This window comes from Pseudorca crassidens, chromosome 5, assembly GCF_039906515.1.
Source record: "Pseudorca crassidens isolate mPseCra1 chromosome 5, mPseCra1.hap1, whole genome shotgun sequence".
In the NCBI taxonomy this organism is placed as follows: domain Eukaryota; kingdom Metazoa; phylum Chordata; class Mammalia; order Artiodactyla; family Delphinidae; genus Pseudorca; species Pseudorca crassidens.
Genome location: NC_090300.1, coordinates 42,414,552 through 42,433,628, shown reverse-complemented (window position 1 = coordinate 42,433,628; position 19,077 = coordinate 42,414,552). Strand labels below are relative to the sequence as shown.

Genomic DNA, 19,077 nt, shown 5'->3' with positions numbered 1-19,077 from the left:
TCTTGTAAAGCTATTTTGTTAGCCTCCCTTATTATACTTGTGGTTTAAAATATTACAAACGAGGCGGCTTGGGCTTGTTTTAGGAAATAGATCACCTCCTCGACCATTCTGGAGGCCCAGCGGAGGGGGAACCCAGGACACCCGAGCGTCCCGCCGCTCCCGGGCCAGCGCAGGATTGATGCGCCGCGGGCGGAGTCGAGGCCTGAAGGGACTAGTTGGCGCACGCCAGAGGGGCGTGGTGACGTCAGGGCGGAAGCGCACGCTGCGTGAAGCGGCCCAGAACCCGGCGGTCACGGGAATATCCGTCGCGCCGAGGACGCTGGTTAGTCTCTCTCCGGGTTCCGGCTGCGTCGGGCGTGCGTGCAGCTCGCTGAGACCATGGCGTCCGGGCCTCACCCCACCGCGACCGCTGCCGCCGCCGCCGCCTCGTCGGCCGCCCCGAGCGCGGGCGGCTCCAGCTCCGGCACGACCACCACGACGACGACCACGACGGGAGGGATCCTAATCGGCGACCGCCTGTACTCGGAAGTTTCGCTCACCATCGACCACTCGCTGATTCCGGAGGAGCGGCTCTCGCCCACCCCGTCCATGCAGGACGGGCTCGACCTGCCCAGCGAGACGGACTTGCGCATCCTGGGCTGCGAGCTCATCCAGGCCGCCGGCATTCTCCTTCGACTGCCGCAGGTCAGTGCTCCGGCCCCGGGCCGACCTGCTGCGCCTCTCTCTCCGCTGCGTCCCGGTACCGCCAGGTCCCGGCTGGGTTGGGGATGTCCCCTTGGGGCTCTCTAGCCGCGGGTCCCAGCCGGAGCCCGGGCGTGTCGAGAGCGGGAGGGCGCTGGGCGACGAGAAGACGGGGACTGGAGCTGTTCGCGGCGGGGAGGGGGAGGGGGAGGGAAGCGAGCGGCGGCGGCACAAAATGGCGGCGGCGCCTGGTGCGGGCCCGCCTGACCCCTGCGCTTCCGTTCTTCTTTCTTGTCTGCAGGTGGCGATGGCAACGGGGCAGGTGTTGTTTCATCGTTTTTTCTATTCCAAATCTTTCGTCAAGCACAGTTTCGAGGTAAGCAGAGCGGGGGCGGGTGAAGGGGGATTTTTTTCATCCGGAAATGGGAAGGAGGGCGGAGGTGGTGTCAGCAGCCAGTTTTTCCAGAAAGGGAGTGGTTAGTTTCAGGCCTTTGTACCTAGCTCTCACCCACCGGGAAGTAGGGACTTGAGGAAAGTGTTTTAGAACCAGAAGATGGATCCTGAGCCCAGGTGCCCTGTTATCAAGGATTAGAATTTTCAACCAAATGCAAAATTCCTGTGAGATTGAGCTTGGCTCTGGATTCACAATTAAGGGGAATTAAGCAATAAAAAGAAAGCATTAACGCTAGCATAGCTGGTAAGCCTATGGCCTAGAAATGTCAACTGCGATTTCATTTCACCAAAGGTCTTAAAGTTTTCAGCTGTGTCCTAAAGTGTTTTCAACAGGATAAGTTCCTTAGACTTTGAGAGGGGCACTTTTTTCTAGCAGTACTCTGTAGTGCCATAATCTCACAACTTTTTATTGGATTGTGGTTCTTTCAGATTGTTGCCATGGCATGTATTAATCTTGCATCAAAAATCGAAGAAGCACCTAGAAGAATAAGAGATGTGATTAATGTATTTCACCATCTACGCCAGTTAAGAGGAAAAAGGTAAGATTGGCATTATTGAACACAGATCTCTTGATACTACTGTGCTGTGCACCAATCATCAGATCAAAACATTCTTTCCTCTCAAGTTAAAACCGATGCAAGGGAAAACTGACTTTCATTTAGGTGTTAAAATTCACGTAGGAGCACGCTGATACTTAATTTGAAAAATCACAATTAACCAGTTATCTAAAGTTTGTAGAGGCAGTTGCGTTTATGGACAATCCTAACAGTGCTGTGAAGCCAGTCCTGTGGTTTAAGATTAAACAAGAAAGGGAATACGTTTGACTCAAGTGTGAGTGTATTCTGTAAGTTATTTTTCCCCTCCCTTCTCTGGAAGACTGAAGGCTGGAAGTGTAAACACTGCAGTTCAAGTTAATACTGTGGCAAAATTTTGTGTAGATTGTTTTTCCATGGGAAGTCCCAGTTAATTCCTTACCAATTGAGGTTGGCTTTTGTTAGAATACTTCTCAACATTGAACTACGATATATCCTATAATACCGGATCTGAAAGGACCGCAGGATGATAAAGTTTGGAGTCAAAGGGATTAAACAGGTATTTTGTTTTGGTCAGGTGACAGTCTCAGTGAGTGGGTTGCATTTAGATAAGGCCCATTTATCTGATCTTGTAAGAAAATAGAGACCAAAATAGTGTTGTCTTTTAGGTGTCGTGGATACCTGCTAACACTTCATGTGTTCGTGCGAGGCAGTACCAAAAAGTTTTAGTTGTAGTGCTTTTGTCTATAGATGATCTCTAGTACATGCTACAAAAGAATATATTTGGTGTAGATTAGTTCTTGTGTTCGCTTTTTAAGGAATTGTTGTGATGTTAGATAAACTTGTATTGAGTTTGAAAGGAAATTAGTTATAAAAGGATTTTAAGTCGTTTTGGGGTTGGGTAACCGGTTAGTACCCAATTAGTGTCTTACGTGAGTGGTCTTTTTGCTGAGTCTGTAAGTTGGCAGTAATGGAATTATTCAGAGACAAGCCAGTAGTAACCTTAAAATCTGAAACATTGCTACCCAGATAGTTTTCACGGCATTTTTCAGTTTTCTACATTCTTTATTCTGCCATCTTTTCTCATTAACCATAACCATTTCCAGGGATAGACTACTTTTTTTAGTTTTCATTTTAAAATATCTTTTAGCTTCTTAGTGAGGAATCCCTGAAAATTGGGAAGTTTTCAAATTGGTATTTAGCATGTTCTGAGCTAAAACTTAGATTTAGGTGATTCTTCAGGGTGTTTAAACAAAATGACACTAATAAAAAGGTTTTGTATCTTTCGTCAAAGGATTCTGTGTTTGCTTAAAGGAAATAGTTTTGTTAGTATTCTTTGGACCATTGAGCTCACTATTATCATTTAGTATTATCTACTTTGAAATTTTTCTTTGAGTAGTCTTCCTTGATTTCAGAGTAGGTCCTCTTAACTATAAAAACCTTGGAATTTAAAACATCTCACCTGATTTGACTGTCGTGTCTGATGTAACTGTGGTTTTTTTTTTTTTCCCCTTTTCTTTCGGTCATTATCGCAGAGAAATTGATTGTGTCTCAATCTTAGAAGTCTGATTATAGCATGAAATTTAAAAGGAGTTGTTAATTGCATGGAAGTCTTTTTTTTAAGGCAGGATGTAAAAGTGTTCTATGCATATTACAAGTTTACTCAGACAGGTAGCTTGTATATGTTATTAACTTCAACTCTTTTTTCCCTTGCAACCGACTATACAGCGACCAGCTACATTTACCAAAGCCTGGGTGATGTGGAGTGGTACATAGCGATGAAGCTGTCGTCATGGCAACAGTGAGTGAAGTATCGAAAATCCCCAAGGAGAAGCCAGTGCTCTGAGAATAGGTCACTGGAATCGGGGACTAACAGGTTGGCCACTGGTGAACCATTTAGAAAAACTCCTGTTTCTTGTTATAAGCGTTTGTCTTTGCTGTCCAAGTTATTAGAACGATAGTTTAGTGATTTTTTGCATAGGTTAATGTTATTAGAAAGTACTATCAATATCACACTTTAGTTAGGTAAAGTATGTATCAGTTTGTCTTATTGGTGCTATTTATTTTAATTTAGTTTATGAATAGCTTTAAATTGAAGTGTGACCTTGGTAATAAAAAAAAACAGAGGCATTGTATTTGTAGACTTTAGGTCACTGGATTTAAGTCCTGACTACATATTAGAATCATCAGAGGAGCTTTTAGAAAGAACTAATGCCCAAGCCCCATCCTGGATTTTTTTTTTTCTCTCTTCAGTTTTTTGTAGTTTGAGAATGGTTTTTTAAGTTCGGAATAATGGCTGAATTTAAAAAAGTAAGATTGCTTTTTTGTTTCAATAGTTTCCAATTATAATTTGCTTTTGAGATGTAGCATACTCCCAGCAAATTAAGAGTTTTATGTAGTTTTAAGGCACCTACCTTCATACTATAAGGCTTCTCTAAAAGAAGACAAATATTCGAAGCCTGGTGCAACCCACTCATTGGTGAATATGGTGTGGTATTTTCAATATGCATATAGATCATAGATTAGAGTTAGAAGGGAAGAGATCTTGTCATTTAGTCCAGTCTTCCTCTGCATTTTATTTTGGTGGCTCGAAAACTGTTTGTTTAAACACTGCCAAAGAAAGAACGTTCTTTTGAGGTAGGAATTAACAAATTTCTGTAGGTTGAGTAGCAGTCTGCCTTCTTGTAAACTGATCTCATTTAAGTACAGTCTCTTAAAGAACTTGTTCTTCATTTTCTTGGTCCTTTGTACCACGTGAGTGAGACAAACCATGTTTGGATCTGCTCCTAAATTTGTTGTTGTGGTTGTATTTCAAGATCATGCTGAAGGAAAAATAGCTATTCTGAGAGACCAGATAATAAACGTCAAATGACCAGAACTCAGAATTTCATACTAAGACTAAAATTTGAAAGTTGTTCTTTTCATATAAATTAATCTGAAAAATCTGACCAAGTTAAAAGAGGAGGAGGTAGGTAGAGTTAGGTTTGGGTACTTTTTGATGATGAAAATTGTTTTCTGAACAGATGGTTTCTTTTAAAAAGATTTAAAATGTTACCTCTTCAAACTTTTATTGGAAAGGAAAGTTTACCTAATTGGGGAGGAAGAAATTCTAGTAAGCCTTAATTCAATTTGATGTACTTGTTACCACGTAAGGTACTAGGTTGATACTTTAAAGAAACCATTTGCTGAGGCAGTCTGAATCTTTTCTTACTGCTGTTATATGGGGACACATTTTTCTACTTCTGATACAAAATAGTCTTTGTAAGTAGTGTAAATTATATATTCATCGAGCCTTTGACTTGTGAGGTAAAACCAGTTCTGAACAAAAAGAAGGTATCAGATTATACACCTACAAAGTTAACTTTGAAGACTACAGGTAGTAGTAGGCCTAAGCAATAAGCTGCGCACTTAGTGGAATTATAGTAGATAGTTTGGTTTGCTTAATTGGTTTAATGTTGGGATTTTGACACAAAAAAATGGGAAAGTAAAGATTGTGGCAGAGTGGATGGGAAGTAATTCGCGTAAGCAGAATTAATGATTAAACCTGATTTGGGACTAATAGCCATAATTCAAATGTTTAGTTGGTTGATTGCAAGAAAATGAATTTTAACAGAATTTGAAATCAACTCTTAAAGCAAGTTGAGTAAGAGGTATAATGAATTTGTTCAACATAAGTGGGAAAAAATGAGACAAAACTGCTTTTATAATAATTTTATAAGGATTCTAATGGTGCAGTTTACTGTTTGAGTTGTACGTTAAGGGTTAAGGTGATGCGCAACTATAACACCAGAGGTATTCTGTCTCCTAATGAATGCCTGATGAAGGGGCCATCAGATAACTAGTCCATTTGACTTTTTTTCCAAATTTTCTGTTTTAATATCTGAAAAATCATAAACCTTAAGATCTTTGGAATATGTTTTCATATATACATTAATTGTTATCATTTGAGTTAAATTTGATTTTTTTCCAAAGAACAATGAACTTATAGCCTATTTGTCCTGATAAAAATGGGTTAATTATTATGTTTTTAATGTTAGAAATCAGCTCCCTCCCCAATTGGTGGCCGCATTTCTCACACCTTTCAAAGCTGTAAGAAGAACTGCATTGAGTGAAGGCCATTTTAAATGTTGTTAACATGCTGTTTTCCATCTTGTCAGCTTTGCCAACTTTTGTCTTATATCCAACTTGATAGAAATCGTATAGTATAGAATAATTTAAAATAGTTTAAACATTCCAGTTTTATAATTTGAAATAGGAGAAGGAATGGAAAATAAATATGGTAGCTGATTGTTTTTACTCTGGTAGCATATCACTACAGGGTAATGTAGCTTATTTCAGATTGTTTCCTGATCTTCAAATGGATATCTAGGTTTTTGGCTAACGTGGGCTTAAATTTTTCTGGATTTGGTGTGCATGGTAAAATGAGTTATAAAGTGGGGGCAATGTTCAGAATGACTGTCTTTTTAAAATGTTGTGTTCTGCCCAGAGCAAAAACTCTTGAATCTTTTGGCTGAAAATGAATTGAGTATGGGGAAAAGTATTTAATTGTTCTACCCAGATACATACCTTATCAGGGTCTTAATAAAAACGTATTTGTTGTTGGTTGGATCTAAGAATGTCTCAAATGAAGGACATTGGGACATTTTATAGGCTTTAAAGTGAAAGTCTAAGTCCTGACTGACTTCTCATTAAGAAACTAGTTTTCAATTTTAAGACTTAAAGATGTTTTAATTGAAAGCTTTTTTTCCCCAAAGCATTGAACCACTGATATATGTCGCCTTCTGCATCATAACTTTTGAAGCTATCATAATTTAGTCTGGCACAGAGACCTTGAGTACTCTTCTAGTTTCTTCATTATGGTTGGTCTTCCCATCTCTTTTGCCATTGCATACTAAAGTTAGTACCTAATAATGACAACTCTGACCAAATTTTGGCCTGGTTTTATTGATCACTTCGAATTTTAAATTTGATTTTTAAAACATTTCTTTGGTAATTGAGCTGAATCTATAGTTTCCAGATTATTTTCTTTAACAGAGATTCTTAGATCAGTTTATTTAAACAAATTGCCCATTTAGGGGAATCTGAATTAGCTACCCACCGTTTTATCCCCTAATTTTAATTTTGGCGTTAAACTAGCCAAGAGTTGATATTTTATAAAATGAGTAAAATCACTATAATCTTATGAGGTCTTTATAATACATATTTTCAAGAGCACATTAGTTTTGTTCCTGGAGTCTATGGAGACTAACGAGGTTTGTGGAAATAAATCAGGCTATCACCTAATATATATACCTAAAATATCTGGATGAAAAAAATCAACAAGGATGTATCTAAGAGCATTAGAGTGAATTTTTTTCATTGCAGGGTTTTGTTAGTAAACTAGGAACTGAGTCTAGAAAGTATATATTTAATTAGTATAACTTGGACAGCACAAGATTAATGCTTTTAACTTGTTTGCAGGAGTTTAAAAAGCTGGTTTCTGTTGCCAATAGTTGGTTGGAAGGGAAAATGGAGATGCCACAAATAAAATTTTTTGGATGTGCAAAACAGTTTTGATTTTATTTCTTACAAACTATAGGACTCCAAGCCCCCTGATCCTTGATCAGAACTACATTAACACCAAAAATCAAGTTATCAAGGCAGAGAGGAGGGTGCTAAAGGAGTTGGGATTTTGTGTTCATGTCAAGCATCCCCATAAGGTGAGTTGTAGAATACAGAAATAACATTCGTAAGTATTAGGGATTTTCTTAAAACTTTATTTTACATGAATTTATATTTGAGAGTTGGTTGTAAAAAGCAACTTTTTGGATATTGATATTTATCAGTAAAATGGGAGTTGAAAAGACTTGGGTTCAAATCTTCACTCTTTATTTTGTTCTTTTTGCTTCTGAGGTAACCCAGTTTCCATACCTAGAAAACGGAGATTTTTAGATATTAGCCAAGGAATAAATAATATGTGTATCTGCAGAAGTATCTGACAGTATGCTACCCTGTTGCATGGTGAAATGCTGAGTGTGGCTGCTCACTTTTAGCATTATTGAATGTTCTTAGGTTTCTCCAGTGTCTCTTGGCTTCCATATGCTCAACATAAGCTGTAGCACAATGGTTAAGAGAACAGGTGCTTTGGGGGCAGGATCATCTGCACATAGAAACTTGTTTCTGCTATTAGCTGTGTGACCTAGGCAGATATGTTTCTCAGATTCCACATCTCTAAAATGGTAAAATGCGAGTGATAATACAGGTCCAGAAAGATCAGAACTGAGGTAAACTCATCACACTTTAGTGTGATAAGCTTCACTGTAGAAATATTAGTGTTTGATTACTTACCCACTCTGAGTTGTACAGACGTATGTATCATACCCATTGTGTAACTTTAAAAATACAGCAGTCTCTAGGTTTTTTTTTGGCGGTACACGGGCTTCTCACTGTTGTGGCCTCTCCTGTTGCGGAGCGCAGGCTCAGCGGCCATGCCTCACGGGCCCAGCCGCTCCGCGGCATGTGGGATCTTCCCAGACCAGGGCATGAACCCGTGTCCCCTGCATCGGCAGGCGGACTCTCAACCACTGCGCCACCAGGGAAGCCCTTCTAGGGTTTTTGTACCTTGGGAAATTAAATGAAATAATCAGTTCCTGTCACATGAAACTTAGATACTGTTCTTAACTGATTTAACTTCCATTTTTTTTCCTGCACGATTTTGGAACATTACGTCTCCGTATGAACTCTAGTAGCATAATAACCTACATTGACTCTCGGGTACATTTTAGTTGGTCTGTATTATTTATACAGTTTATAGAAGAATTAAAACTTGCACCTAACATTTTCAGTTACTTATGTTCATTGAACTCTGTACTCTGAAAGAACCACCAGTATGCTAAACTGAGTTTTTTTCCCTTGTCCTTCAGATCATTGTTATGTATTTACAAGTCTTAGAATGTGAACGTAATCAAACCCTGGTTCAAACTGCCTGGTAAGTTGCTTTTTTACATTTCTTTCCTAGCCAGGAAAACAGAAGCAGAAATAAAGTAAGTTTCATTTTCCCTTTCCAAAATAATGAGATGAGTTTGTTTTGGTGCTTTTTGTTTTTTTGTTTTTTAATGAAAAGGTAAATAATGCTTATTTCTGCTTCCTGTTTTCTTGGCTTGACTAATTACTTTTAATGGAGAACTCAGTTTAACTTTGTTCTTTTTTCTACTCTTTAATTAAAGGGTAGTCCATGATGGTAAGTCATAGAACTCTGCCCTCTGCACTTCAGCCCATGACCTCAGGATGGCCTGATTGGCTGCCCTGCTCTCCAGCCAATCCAGTGCAAGCTCTCATCCGAGATTCACTGAAGTGGTCCATATCCATCTGGCAGCATCTTCTAGTTCTGTCGGGGTGTCAAAAGGATTTGTATATTTGCTTCTAGAAGTAACTCTTCAACATGCCTATGTATTTAATGTATACCTGTAACTATCAAAATGAATAGTTCATTTTTGATAGATTTGTTGTCCAGCCTTTATGAATTAAATGATTTTTGTTAGGAGTTTGACTAGATTTCTATTTTTTTTTGGTATGTATAGCATGAATTCTACCAAAGGAGACGGCAGCTTAAAGTGGGCACCATTACCATACTTGAATTCATAGCTGCTGGGCTATTGGAGGCAATAGTATTAGAAGAAAGAAGTACTTAATTTTTAAGAGATGTTAATATTAACATAGCACTTTAGAACTTACTTTGTGTGATTTGCAGTGCTGACTTATTTAAAGTCAAAACAAGGAGTTCGTGGTTCAGCCACAACTACTGTCTTAAGACTGTTGATGATGTGCAGTACTTAAGTGATGTAATTCTTATGTTCTGGACTTATGACTGCCATGCTTTTTGGGCTCAATAAATATTAATACTAGAAAAGTCTCATTACTTTTATAAAATGCATGACATTTTTTAATATATGTTCTATAAAACAGATTTTTAGCAGTTTTCATGGGTAAGGAATTTTAAGAAATAGTCTTTTAGTTAACCTTTTGAACTATTTGTAAAATTTCTTCAATACTTTAGGAATTTTGTGGGGAGGGTTCACTAATATAAAAGTCCAGTAATTTGTTAACTGAAGTAGTTACTGCTTTTATTTATACTTAGTCACAAAAAGGTATGTAAACAAGGCTGTTGTATGTGTTTGCTCTTCACTTCCCAACCCAGGTTTTCTGAAGTAGATTACTTAGCTTTCTTAATATAATTTGGTGAGTGCTTATTGAAAATGCCTTTTTTACCCCTCTCACAGTATTGAGTTTTTGAAAGAACTTGATTGACACTGCTTTTCATTGTGGATAAAGGAGAGATGGTCAGTAATTAATGGCTTGAAGTATTGTTGGAGTGGTTTATTTCTGAAACTGGTCATGTCAGAACTGACTTTCATTGCTTTTCATAGAAATATGTTTTTAAAAAACTTCACGTTCTATTTGGAATAATAAGGAATTATTTTAAAGGACTTTGCTTATATATGAGACATGAAGAATGATTCTAGTGTTAAATTCTTATCTCTTACTGATTTTTGAGTTAAGAATTGTTATATGCTAGAATATTGAAGATAAAAATATGAGAAGAAAAAAGAATAAAGTAGATTGAGTCTCCAATTTTATGTAAGCTTCAGAAGAACTGGTTTATTTACATACAAAGCTTATGGTTGAAATATTTTTCAGGAATTATATGAATGACAGTCTTCGAACCAATGTATTTGTTCGATTTCAACCAGAGACTATAGCATGTGCTTGCATCTACCTTGCAGCTAGAGCTCTTCAGGTAGGTTGTTATATATATAGCCTGATATATATATTCTATAGCCCTGTAGGGTAAATCACAAGAAGTATCAGTTCTCCTAATAAAAACAGTGACAATTTCATGTAAACTATTCTATTTTTATGGTTTAGATTCCATTGCCAACTCGTCCCCATTGGTTTCTTCTTTTTGGTACTACCGAAGAGGATATCCAGGAAATCTGCATAGAAACGCTCAGGCTTTATACCAGAAAAAAGGTAATTCTGTTTACTAGTGTTTATGTTAATATTTTGTCAGTGCTAAGAATCTAAACTTCTGTAAAAGAGAAATACTAACTTCACTTTCTTCAACAGCCAAACTATGAATTGCTGGAAAAAGAAGTAGAGAAAAGAAAAGTGGCCTTACAAGAAGCCAAATTAAAAGCAAAGGGATTGAATCCCGATGGAACTCCAGCCCTTTCAACCCTTGGTGGATTCTCTCCAGCCTCTAAACCATGTAAGATTAATTCAGGATTGAAATGACTTGAGTACTGAAGATGTATGGTTATTAGAAAGCCTTAGCACTTAACAGTCGCATAGAAACAAAGATGTTAAGAAACTATTACTGTTTTCTCTCATGACAGCCAACTGAGGACTGATATTTGGATGGTATTTGGAGTCACATTTAGAAACAAAATTGGCCCTCTGTAAAATCTAATAGTTAACATGCCTTATTATGTTTTTTTTAACAGCATCACCAAGAGAAGTAAAAGCTGAAGAGAAGTCGCCGATCTCCGTTAATGTGAAGACAGTCAAAAAAGAACCTGAGGATAGACAACAGGCTTCCAAAAGCCCTTATAATGGGTGAGTTTACTTGAGTTAGAAAAATGGCCTGAGGAATCTTTTTATGTGTTTAATTTCTAACATACTTAGTATGCAACTAAAATATTGTGTGGGTTTTTTTTTTTTAAGTGTAAGAAAAGACAGCAAAAGAAGTAGAAATAGCAGAAGTGCAAGTCGATCAAGGTCAAGAACACGATCACGTTCTAGATCACACACTCCAAGAAGACAGTAAGTAGATACTCTCTTAGGGAAAGCAGTCTTATTTGGAGTAAAGGTTCTGGCTTTTTTTTTTAAAAATTGCACATAGACTATTCTCAAAGTTAGGCTAGATTTAGCTTAATATGAGGTAAATTGTGAGAAATGAGTTTGGAAATACGCTCTGTAGGCATGTGGCTTTTTTGTTTTGTGGTGGTGTATGTATGGCATTCTATTCTGTTTTTGTCCACGTTTTTTGAAGTGTAGGGCCTGGCTGACCACTTAATAATTAATAACCAATAATCAGGACAATCACAGCCAAAGACTTCACTAATTAGCTTTATAATTAGATGGCTGGCTACTTGTGGCTCTTCAGTGGTTCTTTTGAGCGTGTGGGAGATAATTCAATAAATAGCTATCTAGGGCACTAATAATTACTCCCCTCCTTGGAATATAGACATATAGTAAATTTGTTCAAGATTTGTCTAATATGTGAACAGGCTGGAGGAGAGGTAGTGAGGGGTGGGGAAATACAATAAAAGTCTTCAGTCTGGCCTGTTACTGACACCATTTGATAGTTTTGTTTTGAACCTGCTATGATGAGCACCACCAAAACTAATCTGTTCGCAGTGGAAACTGAATCTAAACCTCAAATTTTTATTATCTAAGTTATAATAATAGGCGGAGTCGATCTGGAACATACAGCTCGAGATCAAGAAGCAGGTCCCGCAGTCACAGTGAAAGCCCAAGAAGACATCATAATCATGGTTCTCCTCACCTTAAAGCCAAGCATACCAGAGATGATTTAAAAAGTTCAAATAGACATGGTCATAAAAGGAAAAAGTCTCGTTCTCGATCTCAGAGCAAGTCTCGGGATCACTCAGACGCTGTCAAGAAACACAGGCATGAAAGGGGACACCATAGGGACAGGCGTGAAAGATCTCGCTCCTTTGAGAGGTCTCATAAAGGCAAGCACCATGGTGGCAGTCGCTCAGGACATGGCAGGCACAGGCGCTGAATTTCTTCCTTTGAGCCTGCATCAACTTTTGATTTTGGCTATCTACAGTGTGATGTATGGACTCATAATTGAAACAAACAATTAAAAGCAAACTGATTAGGATTTGATTTCTTAAAATTCTCTAGGTCTCTAGAAACACTGAGGACATTTTCTTTTGAAAAGAACTATGTTTGTTTCTTTTTTGTTTGTTTTTTTTTTGCACATAAAATGCCCTAGCAGTATCTAATTGAAAACCATGGTCAGGTTCAATTGTAATTATTATACTTGTGTATTGTTTATTGCTATAAGAACTGGAGCGTGAATTCTGTAAAAATGTATCTTATTTTTATACAGATGAAATTGCAGACACTGTTCTATTTAAGTGGTTATTTGTTTAAATGATGGTGAATACTTTCTTAACACTGGTTCGTCTGCATGTGTAAAGATTTTTACAAGGAAATAAAATACAAATCTTGTTTTTCTAAACTGCTTCATACATCTTATTTAAATAAATTATTAAAAAGAGAAAAGTTTCAATAGTAAAATGGCTGTACTGATTTTCTGACAGACCTGTTCTTTCTTCCATTACATAAAGTTGGAGATTAAAATGTAATTCTTATCTGCATTGGGAGCTATCATAGAAATCTTCTCCGTATATATGGAAAAAGCAAATGGGTGTGGCCCAACAATGTAACATTAAATGTTTAATTGTAGCATGAAACTAAGTCAAAACTTGATTTGCACATAAATGGTACCATAAGGTTATTTTAAGTCGGTTTTAAGTACTATTGCAAGGGTGAGCAAACCAGAACTTTCAACATGACAGCAAATTAGAGACAACTACTGAGCGTTAACATTTTTCTTGAGGTATTTAATGACGCTTTTTATCTAAGCTAGGAGAACTAAGTGATAAGGTGAGCCGCCCACCCCCCGGGCTGGCTGTTAAAGTCAAGTCTGACCACAAAGAAAAAAAGCCAGAAGTCATAGCCAAAGAATATTTTTAGCATTATTCACATGGAGAGTTATTTCCCCAATATTTTGGAAGTCAATTTAGAGATCGTAAAGGCCATAATAAATAAAAGATTGCTTTATAGTTAAAATTTTCCATTAAAATTTTCACCCATCTTGATTACTTACCTTGTTCACTAGACTGGGCTCCAAATGACTTGTTGCTGTTTCAAAAAATCAAATACACCCACAAAGAGATGAAGATTTACTGCCACTAAGGATGTTTAAAAAGAATAGTTACAGCTTCTGAAGAGGATTCCAAAGATTTCCGAACACATTTCAGCAGTGGCGGGCGTTGGGGCTGGAAAAAGTAGAAAGCCTCACAGGGAGACAAGATTCACTTGGATATAGAAATGTCGGGTATGATACTTAATCAGTTACATTTCTGACTATAAAAACTAACTAACATGGCCTAGTATGAATGAGCAACTTCTGGAAGGATAAACAGTTCATTTAGAGTGTTCTTTCTACATGTGCTTTTATGATAAAATTGCTAAACCGTAACAGTATTTGTGCAGAGCTTAAACTGCCTCTAAATAGCAAACAGTTTATTTCCTTTACAAGACTGGCATGAAGAAAAGCACAGGCAAATGTCAAGGCCCTGTTTAACAAATTAATCCGGAATTCTTAATAGTGTAGAAATTTTTACCTGCTCTATCCTTGTTTGGAAATAGTACGCGGGGTGAAGGGGTTTTGTGAAGATGGAAGGTATGGAGGATACATCTGCATGTGAAGTGAGGGTTGCATGTTAGACGTTGCTTTGAGATGGTAACTTTTCCTTGTGTCCTAATTTTTGTCCTGTGCTGTTAGTGAATCAGTTTTCTAGGTTGTCAAGAGCTTGACAACGTTATGCTGCTGTACCCAAATTAAAAAACTTAATTTTCAGACTTTTATTAGGGGAAAGTCGGATACCCACCTCTTGGCTCCAAAAGTACTGATCAGTTCTAGGTCAGGCAATGTTGTTTATACCTCACCAACTCACCATTCCACCTCCCACCCTTACTTGGAAGAAAATCCCAGACAAATGATTTCATCGTGTATTTCAGTCCAAAAGGTAAGGGCTTTTTAAATGTCCATAATATTTTTATTATACTTAAAGTAACAGTGTGTCTAACTTAGTATTCAGATTTCCCTTACTGTCTCTCATTTGTTTTTATAATTGGTTTGTTCAAACAAGGTCTATATTTGGTTTAAATCACAGATTGTCCATCTTTTTTTTCCTTGAAATTTAAAGAAATTGGGTCATTTGTCTTGGAATTTTCCATATTCTGGGTTGCCCGATTGTAACCCTATGGTGTCCCTGAACACATTTTTCTGTTCCTTGTAGATCTCAAGGCTTGGTAACTATTTTTTTTTTTACTGAAGTTCAGAAGTCTGGGAACCCAGGCTAAACGTACTAAATTGCGGCCTCATTCACCAGGTATCTCACCAAGTTCCTGATGTTAATACATTACTTCTTGTACCTCAACAGCCTTGTATGTACGCACCCCATTTGTGTCTGTCCGCTCACCTTTGGTTTCCACTGCAGCTGTAAATCTACAAATAAGATGTTTAGTATTCATCCTAATGATTCTTAATACAAGCCCTTTCTTGGGGAAAGTCGAGTACCTACCTCTTGGCTCCAAAAGTAATGATCAATTCTAGGTCCAGCCTTGATCCCCTCGTGTCCCTTAGAGGAGCCAATCCTGTGGCTGGAAGACACAGCTTGACTTTGTAACCGTTTGAACTTTGTCCATTTCTGGAATAAAAGGAACATGGGCTTCCATGTCAGCTCTGCATTCAAGTCATTCATCTACTAAGGGGATGTGGCAAGTTATTTAACGTCTTGTCTGCAAACTGGCCCTTACCTCCCAGCATTGTACACAGTATGTGTGTTAGACATAAGGGGTTCTATTTTTACCCCTGCAATCCAAACAATCATGTTAGAAAGCACCCAACTACTTAGAGAAGTTTGAATTCTACATTTCCTATGAACACAGTTCAAAATACAGCTGTTTCAGAATGCTGCCTCACTGAGATTAGCTCTGAATCTGAACAGTACAAGATTTTAATAATTAAAGCATGAAATAAACACCAGTCTCCTTGATTCCAGCTGTCCTCTTGACCTTTCTGCTTTTGCCACCTCTGCTCAGGATAATTCTAACTCAGTTCTAAGGACACGAAATTCCTACCCTGCCTGGTTCTATGTCATCAAATTCCTCTCCTATATCAACTATCATCTCAATAGTAGGTATAGTAGCATTTCTGTCTGTACGTCTTTGCCACAGTCCTTCAAACAGTAGCTAATGATGTATTGGAAACGTTAATCCCATGTTGTTCTAATACATAAAACTTGCAGTGGTTTCTCATTTCACTCTACAAACCCGACTCCAGCTGTATGTGATCTGACCCCTGCCAGCCTCTTCCATCAACCAACCTCTCCTCCTCTTCCTCAAATGTGCACGTCTATTCCTGGTCCTTCCCACTTGCTGTCCTCCCTGCTCGGGATGCTTTTCTTCCATATCTTGTGTGATAGGCTTCATCATTCAGGTCCCCTCTCCAGAAATAAGCCCCTCTTGACAACCCCCATCAACGTTCTATTCCTTGCTAACATTAACTTCTTCATAATGCTTGCCACTATCTGAAATTACCTTATTTTACTTTATCATTGACTCTCTTATTAGAATATAAGCTTCAAGAGAGCAGCAGAAATGTGATTTATTCATTACTGTATGGCCCTTACCTAATCCTACAACAGTGCCTGGCCTGTACTAGGATATGCAATAAATAATGAGGAATGAATGAATTTCACATACACTAATTTGCTGAATGAGGCTTTTAAGCCCTCATCTTTCAAGTTTGAGTGCATGTTCTTATTCCAACTGCCCTTCAGTGAATGTGTATATTCCTTTTACCAGGTTCTAGGGTCCTGGAGATCACAGGCAAAAGGGGGCAGATAAATAAACTACAGCCCAGGGGTAGCCAATTGGTGATCCATGGGCCGAATCTTAGCTTGCCACACGGGTATTTGGTTTGTACAATGTTTGTTTTAGTGAACTAGCTGCTAGCATTTTTTAATTGGAAATACATAAAAACCTAGACCTCCAACTTTTTTATAAAAATTAGAATACATGAGATCTACAATCCCTCAAGGCAACAACTGACTAGCACCAAGCAGCCCTCCGGTTGGGGTGTGCACACTACAGTGTGTTACAGTTCTGTCTACTCCCTCTTAATTGCAACAGCGAAGCAGGTGTAAGTTTGCATTTATCACTGTGTGGACGGTGGTATCTTTCTTGGATCCTACGCCTTTTGCTCACTGATGTTACCTGCCTGAACGTTGCAGTAGACCCCTGACATCTCGAAAGATATCCAAGACCTATATGAATCCCCACATCTGTGAATGTGGCATTGTTTGTATAGGCTCCTGGGTCAGTTGAAAATCAGATTGTGTACTGTGCCCAAAATCTCTCCACTAGTTACCTGCAGTATAATGTGGTTTACCTTTTCAAACTGGAATTCCTCACTCGGGCAGCTGTTTCATTGCTGGAGCACTTATAGAAAAATTCCACAAGTGGATTCTTCCTGGTTCTACATAGAGCATATGACACATCAGATCTTTGAACAGAGCACAAGGCACGTCATAATGCTGAGCCACCCTGAGGTTTAGTATTCCACCCCAAGTTACAAAACTAATTTTCCGCTCAAAATATATTCTTTTCTTGGGCTTTTTCAAAAAAAACAAGTTTCATTCATTGGACAATATCACACACACAGGTATGCATATACACATACATATGGGGGGTGGTATATTTGATGTATATTAACTTGAGGTGTACAACATAGTGATTCACAATTTTTAAAGGTTACGTTCCATTTGTAGTTATAAAATATTGGCTATATTCCCTGTGTTGTACAATATATCCTTGTAGCTTATTTATTTTATACAGCTTATTTATTGGTACTTCTTAATCCCCTACCCGTCTTGCCTCTTCCCCCTTCCCTTTCCCCACTGGTAACCACTAGTTTATTCTCTACATCTGTGAGGCTTTTTTGTTATACTCACTAGTTTTATTTTTTAGATTCCACATGTAAGTGATATACAGTATTTCTCTTCCTCTGTCTGACTTATTTCACTTAGCATAATACCCTCCAAGTCCATCCATGTTGTTGTAAATGGCAAGATTTCATTCTTTTTATGGCTGAGGAATATTCCATTGAGGAGTATTCCATTGTGTGTGTGTGTGTGTGTGTGTGTGTGTGTGTGTAAAAAACATCTTCTTTAGCCATTCATCTGTTGATGGACACATGTCGCTTCCATGTCTTGGCTATTGTAAATAATGCTGCTGTGAACACTGGGGTGCATATATCTTTTCGAATTAATGTTTTCATTTTCTTCAGATATATGCCCAGGAGTGGAATTGCTGGATCATGTGGTAGTCCTATTTTCAGGTTTTGAGGAACCTCTATAATGTTTTCTACAGTGGCTGCACCAATTTCCATTCCTGCCAATACTGTACAAGGGTTCCCTTTTCTCCACACCCTCCTCAGCATTTATTTGTGGTCTTTTTGTTGTAGCAGACGACATTTTATACACGATTGAAAGTGAGAGTCAGCGAACTTGAAAACAGTCAAATTGCAAATGTCGAGTTTCTACTGTAATTGCATATACACCTGATGATAGCTTTCATGATAGGTTTCTACCTAGAGAAATAAGGGTAGCGAAAGTCTTGATGTTCAGGTATGTGGCAGATAACCTGCATATAATTAACACCTGCTTGCAGGATACTTGCTATCTGGGTGGAGACAAATAAGTTTTTAAAAAGCCAAGTAACATCCAAAGTAATCCTGAGTATATTTTAGGTCCAAGCAAGCAGTACACTGAGGGCTGAGTTTAAGAAGGAAGAGGGACCGCTGTGGCCTAGGTGCCTTGGAAATTTCATAGAGAATAGGGAGCATGGGCTGGGCCTAGGATGGGAAGGATTTAAAAGGATAAGAAGGAAGAGGCAGTGTAACCTTGAGGCAAGATTCGAGTTATAGACTCAGGGCAGCTTGGAGTGTGCCCCGAGAGGGCACACTAGGCTTGTTTGCTCTTACAGGAGGGGCTCATTAGGGGAATAATGAACTAATATTGGAGCAGAAATGGTGAGGCTTATGGAGTCAGACCGCCTGGGGTCTGCTAATTTTGCACATACTACTTAACCCCTCTAAGCTTCCATTTCCCAGCCGTGAAGTAGTCATTGAACCTGCTGTATTCAGATAAGCATTAAAGGAATCGTGCATATAATACACTTAGTGCAGTGTTAGGCTTGTAGTAAGTGTTAAATAAATAATGGTATTATCATTATTAACATCATCGGAGGCTTGGGGATGCCAGAATAAGGTGCCTTGTAGACCGGAGAGCCGTTTTAAGCAGATGGGTGGCTATCATTTTCCTAAGATTGCCCTAACAAATGACCACAAACTTGATGACTTAAAACAAGCGTCTTCCCGCTCACAGTTCTGGAGGCTAGAAGACTGGAATCAAGGTGTCGGCAGGACCGCGCTCCCTCTGAAGATTCTAGGGAAGAATCCTTCCTCGATTCTTCTGACAGTCCTTGGCTTGTAGCTGTCACTGCATTCTCTGCCTCCATCTTCACATGGCCTTTTTCTCTGTAT

At 38.5% G+C, this 19,077-nt stretch overlaps 1 protein-coding gene across 2 annotated transcripts; it reads left to right on the top strand.

The window, feature by feature from the left end:
• Positions 1-273: 273 nt before the first annotated feature.
• CCNL1 (cyclin L1) lies at positions 274-12,918 on the top strand. Of its 2 annotated transcripts, XM_067737846.1 has the most exons (11): positions 319-684; positions 983-1,057; positions 1,564-1,673; positions 7,246-7,366; positions 8,570-8,634; positions 10,344-10,443; positions 10,572-10,676; positions 10,773-10,914; positions 11,150-11,261; positions 11,370-11,468; positions 12,105-12,918. In XM_067737846.1, exons 1-11 carry the CDS (start codon positions 379-381, stop codon positions 12,451-12,453), a joined length of 1,584 nt encoding a protein of 527 aa, XP_067593947.1. In that variant the 5' UTR covers positions 319-378; the 3' UTR covers positions 12,454-12,918. The 2 variants fall into 2 exon arrangements, with proteins under 2 accessions (XP_067593948.1, XP_067593947.1); XM_067737847.1 differs by lacking the exons at positions 10,344-10,443; positions 10,572-10,676; positions 10,773-10,914; ... (1 more) ...; positions 11,370-11,468; positions 12,105-12,918 and adding an exon at positions 8,873-10,327 and having other exon boundaries at positions 274-684.
• Positions 12,919-19,077: the final 6,159 nt, after the last annotated feature.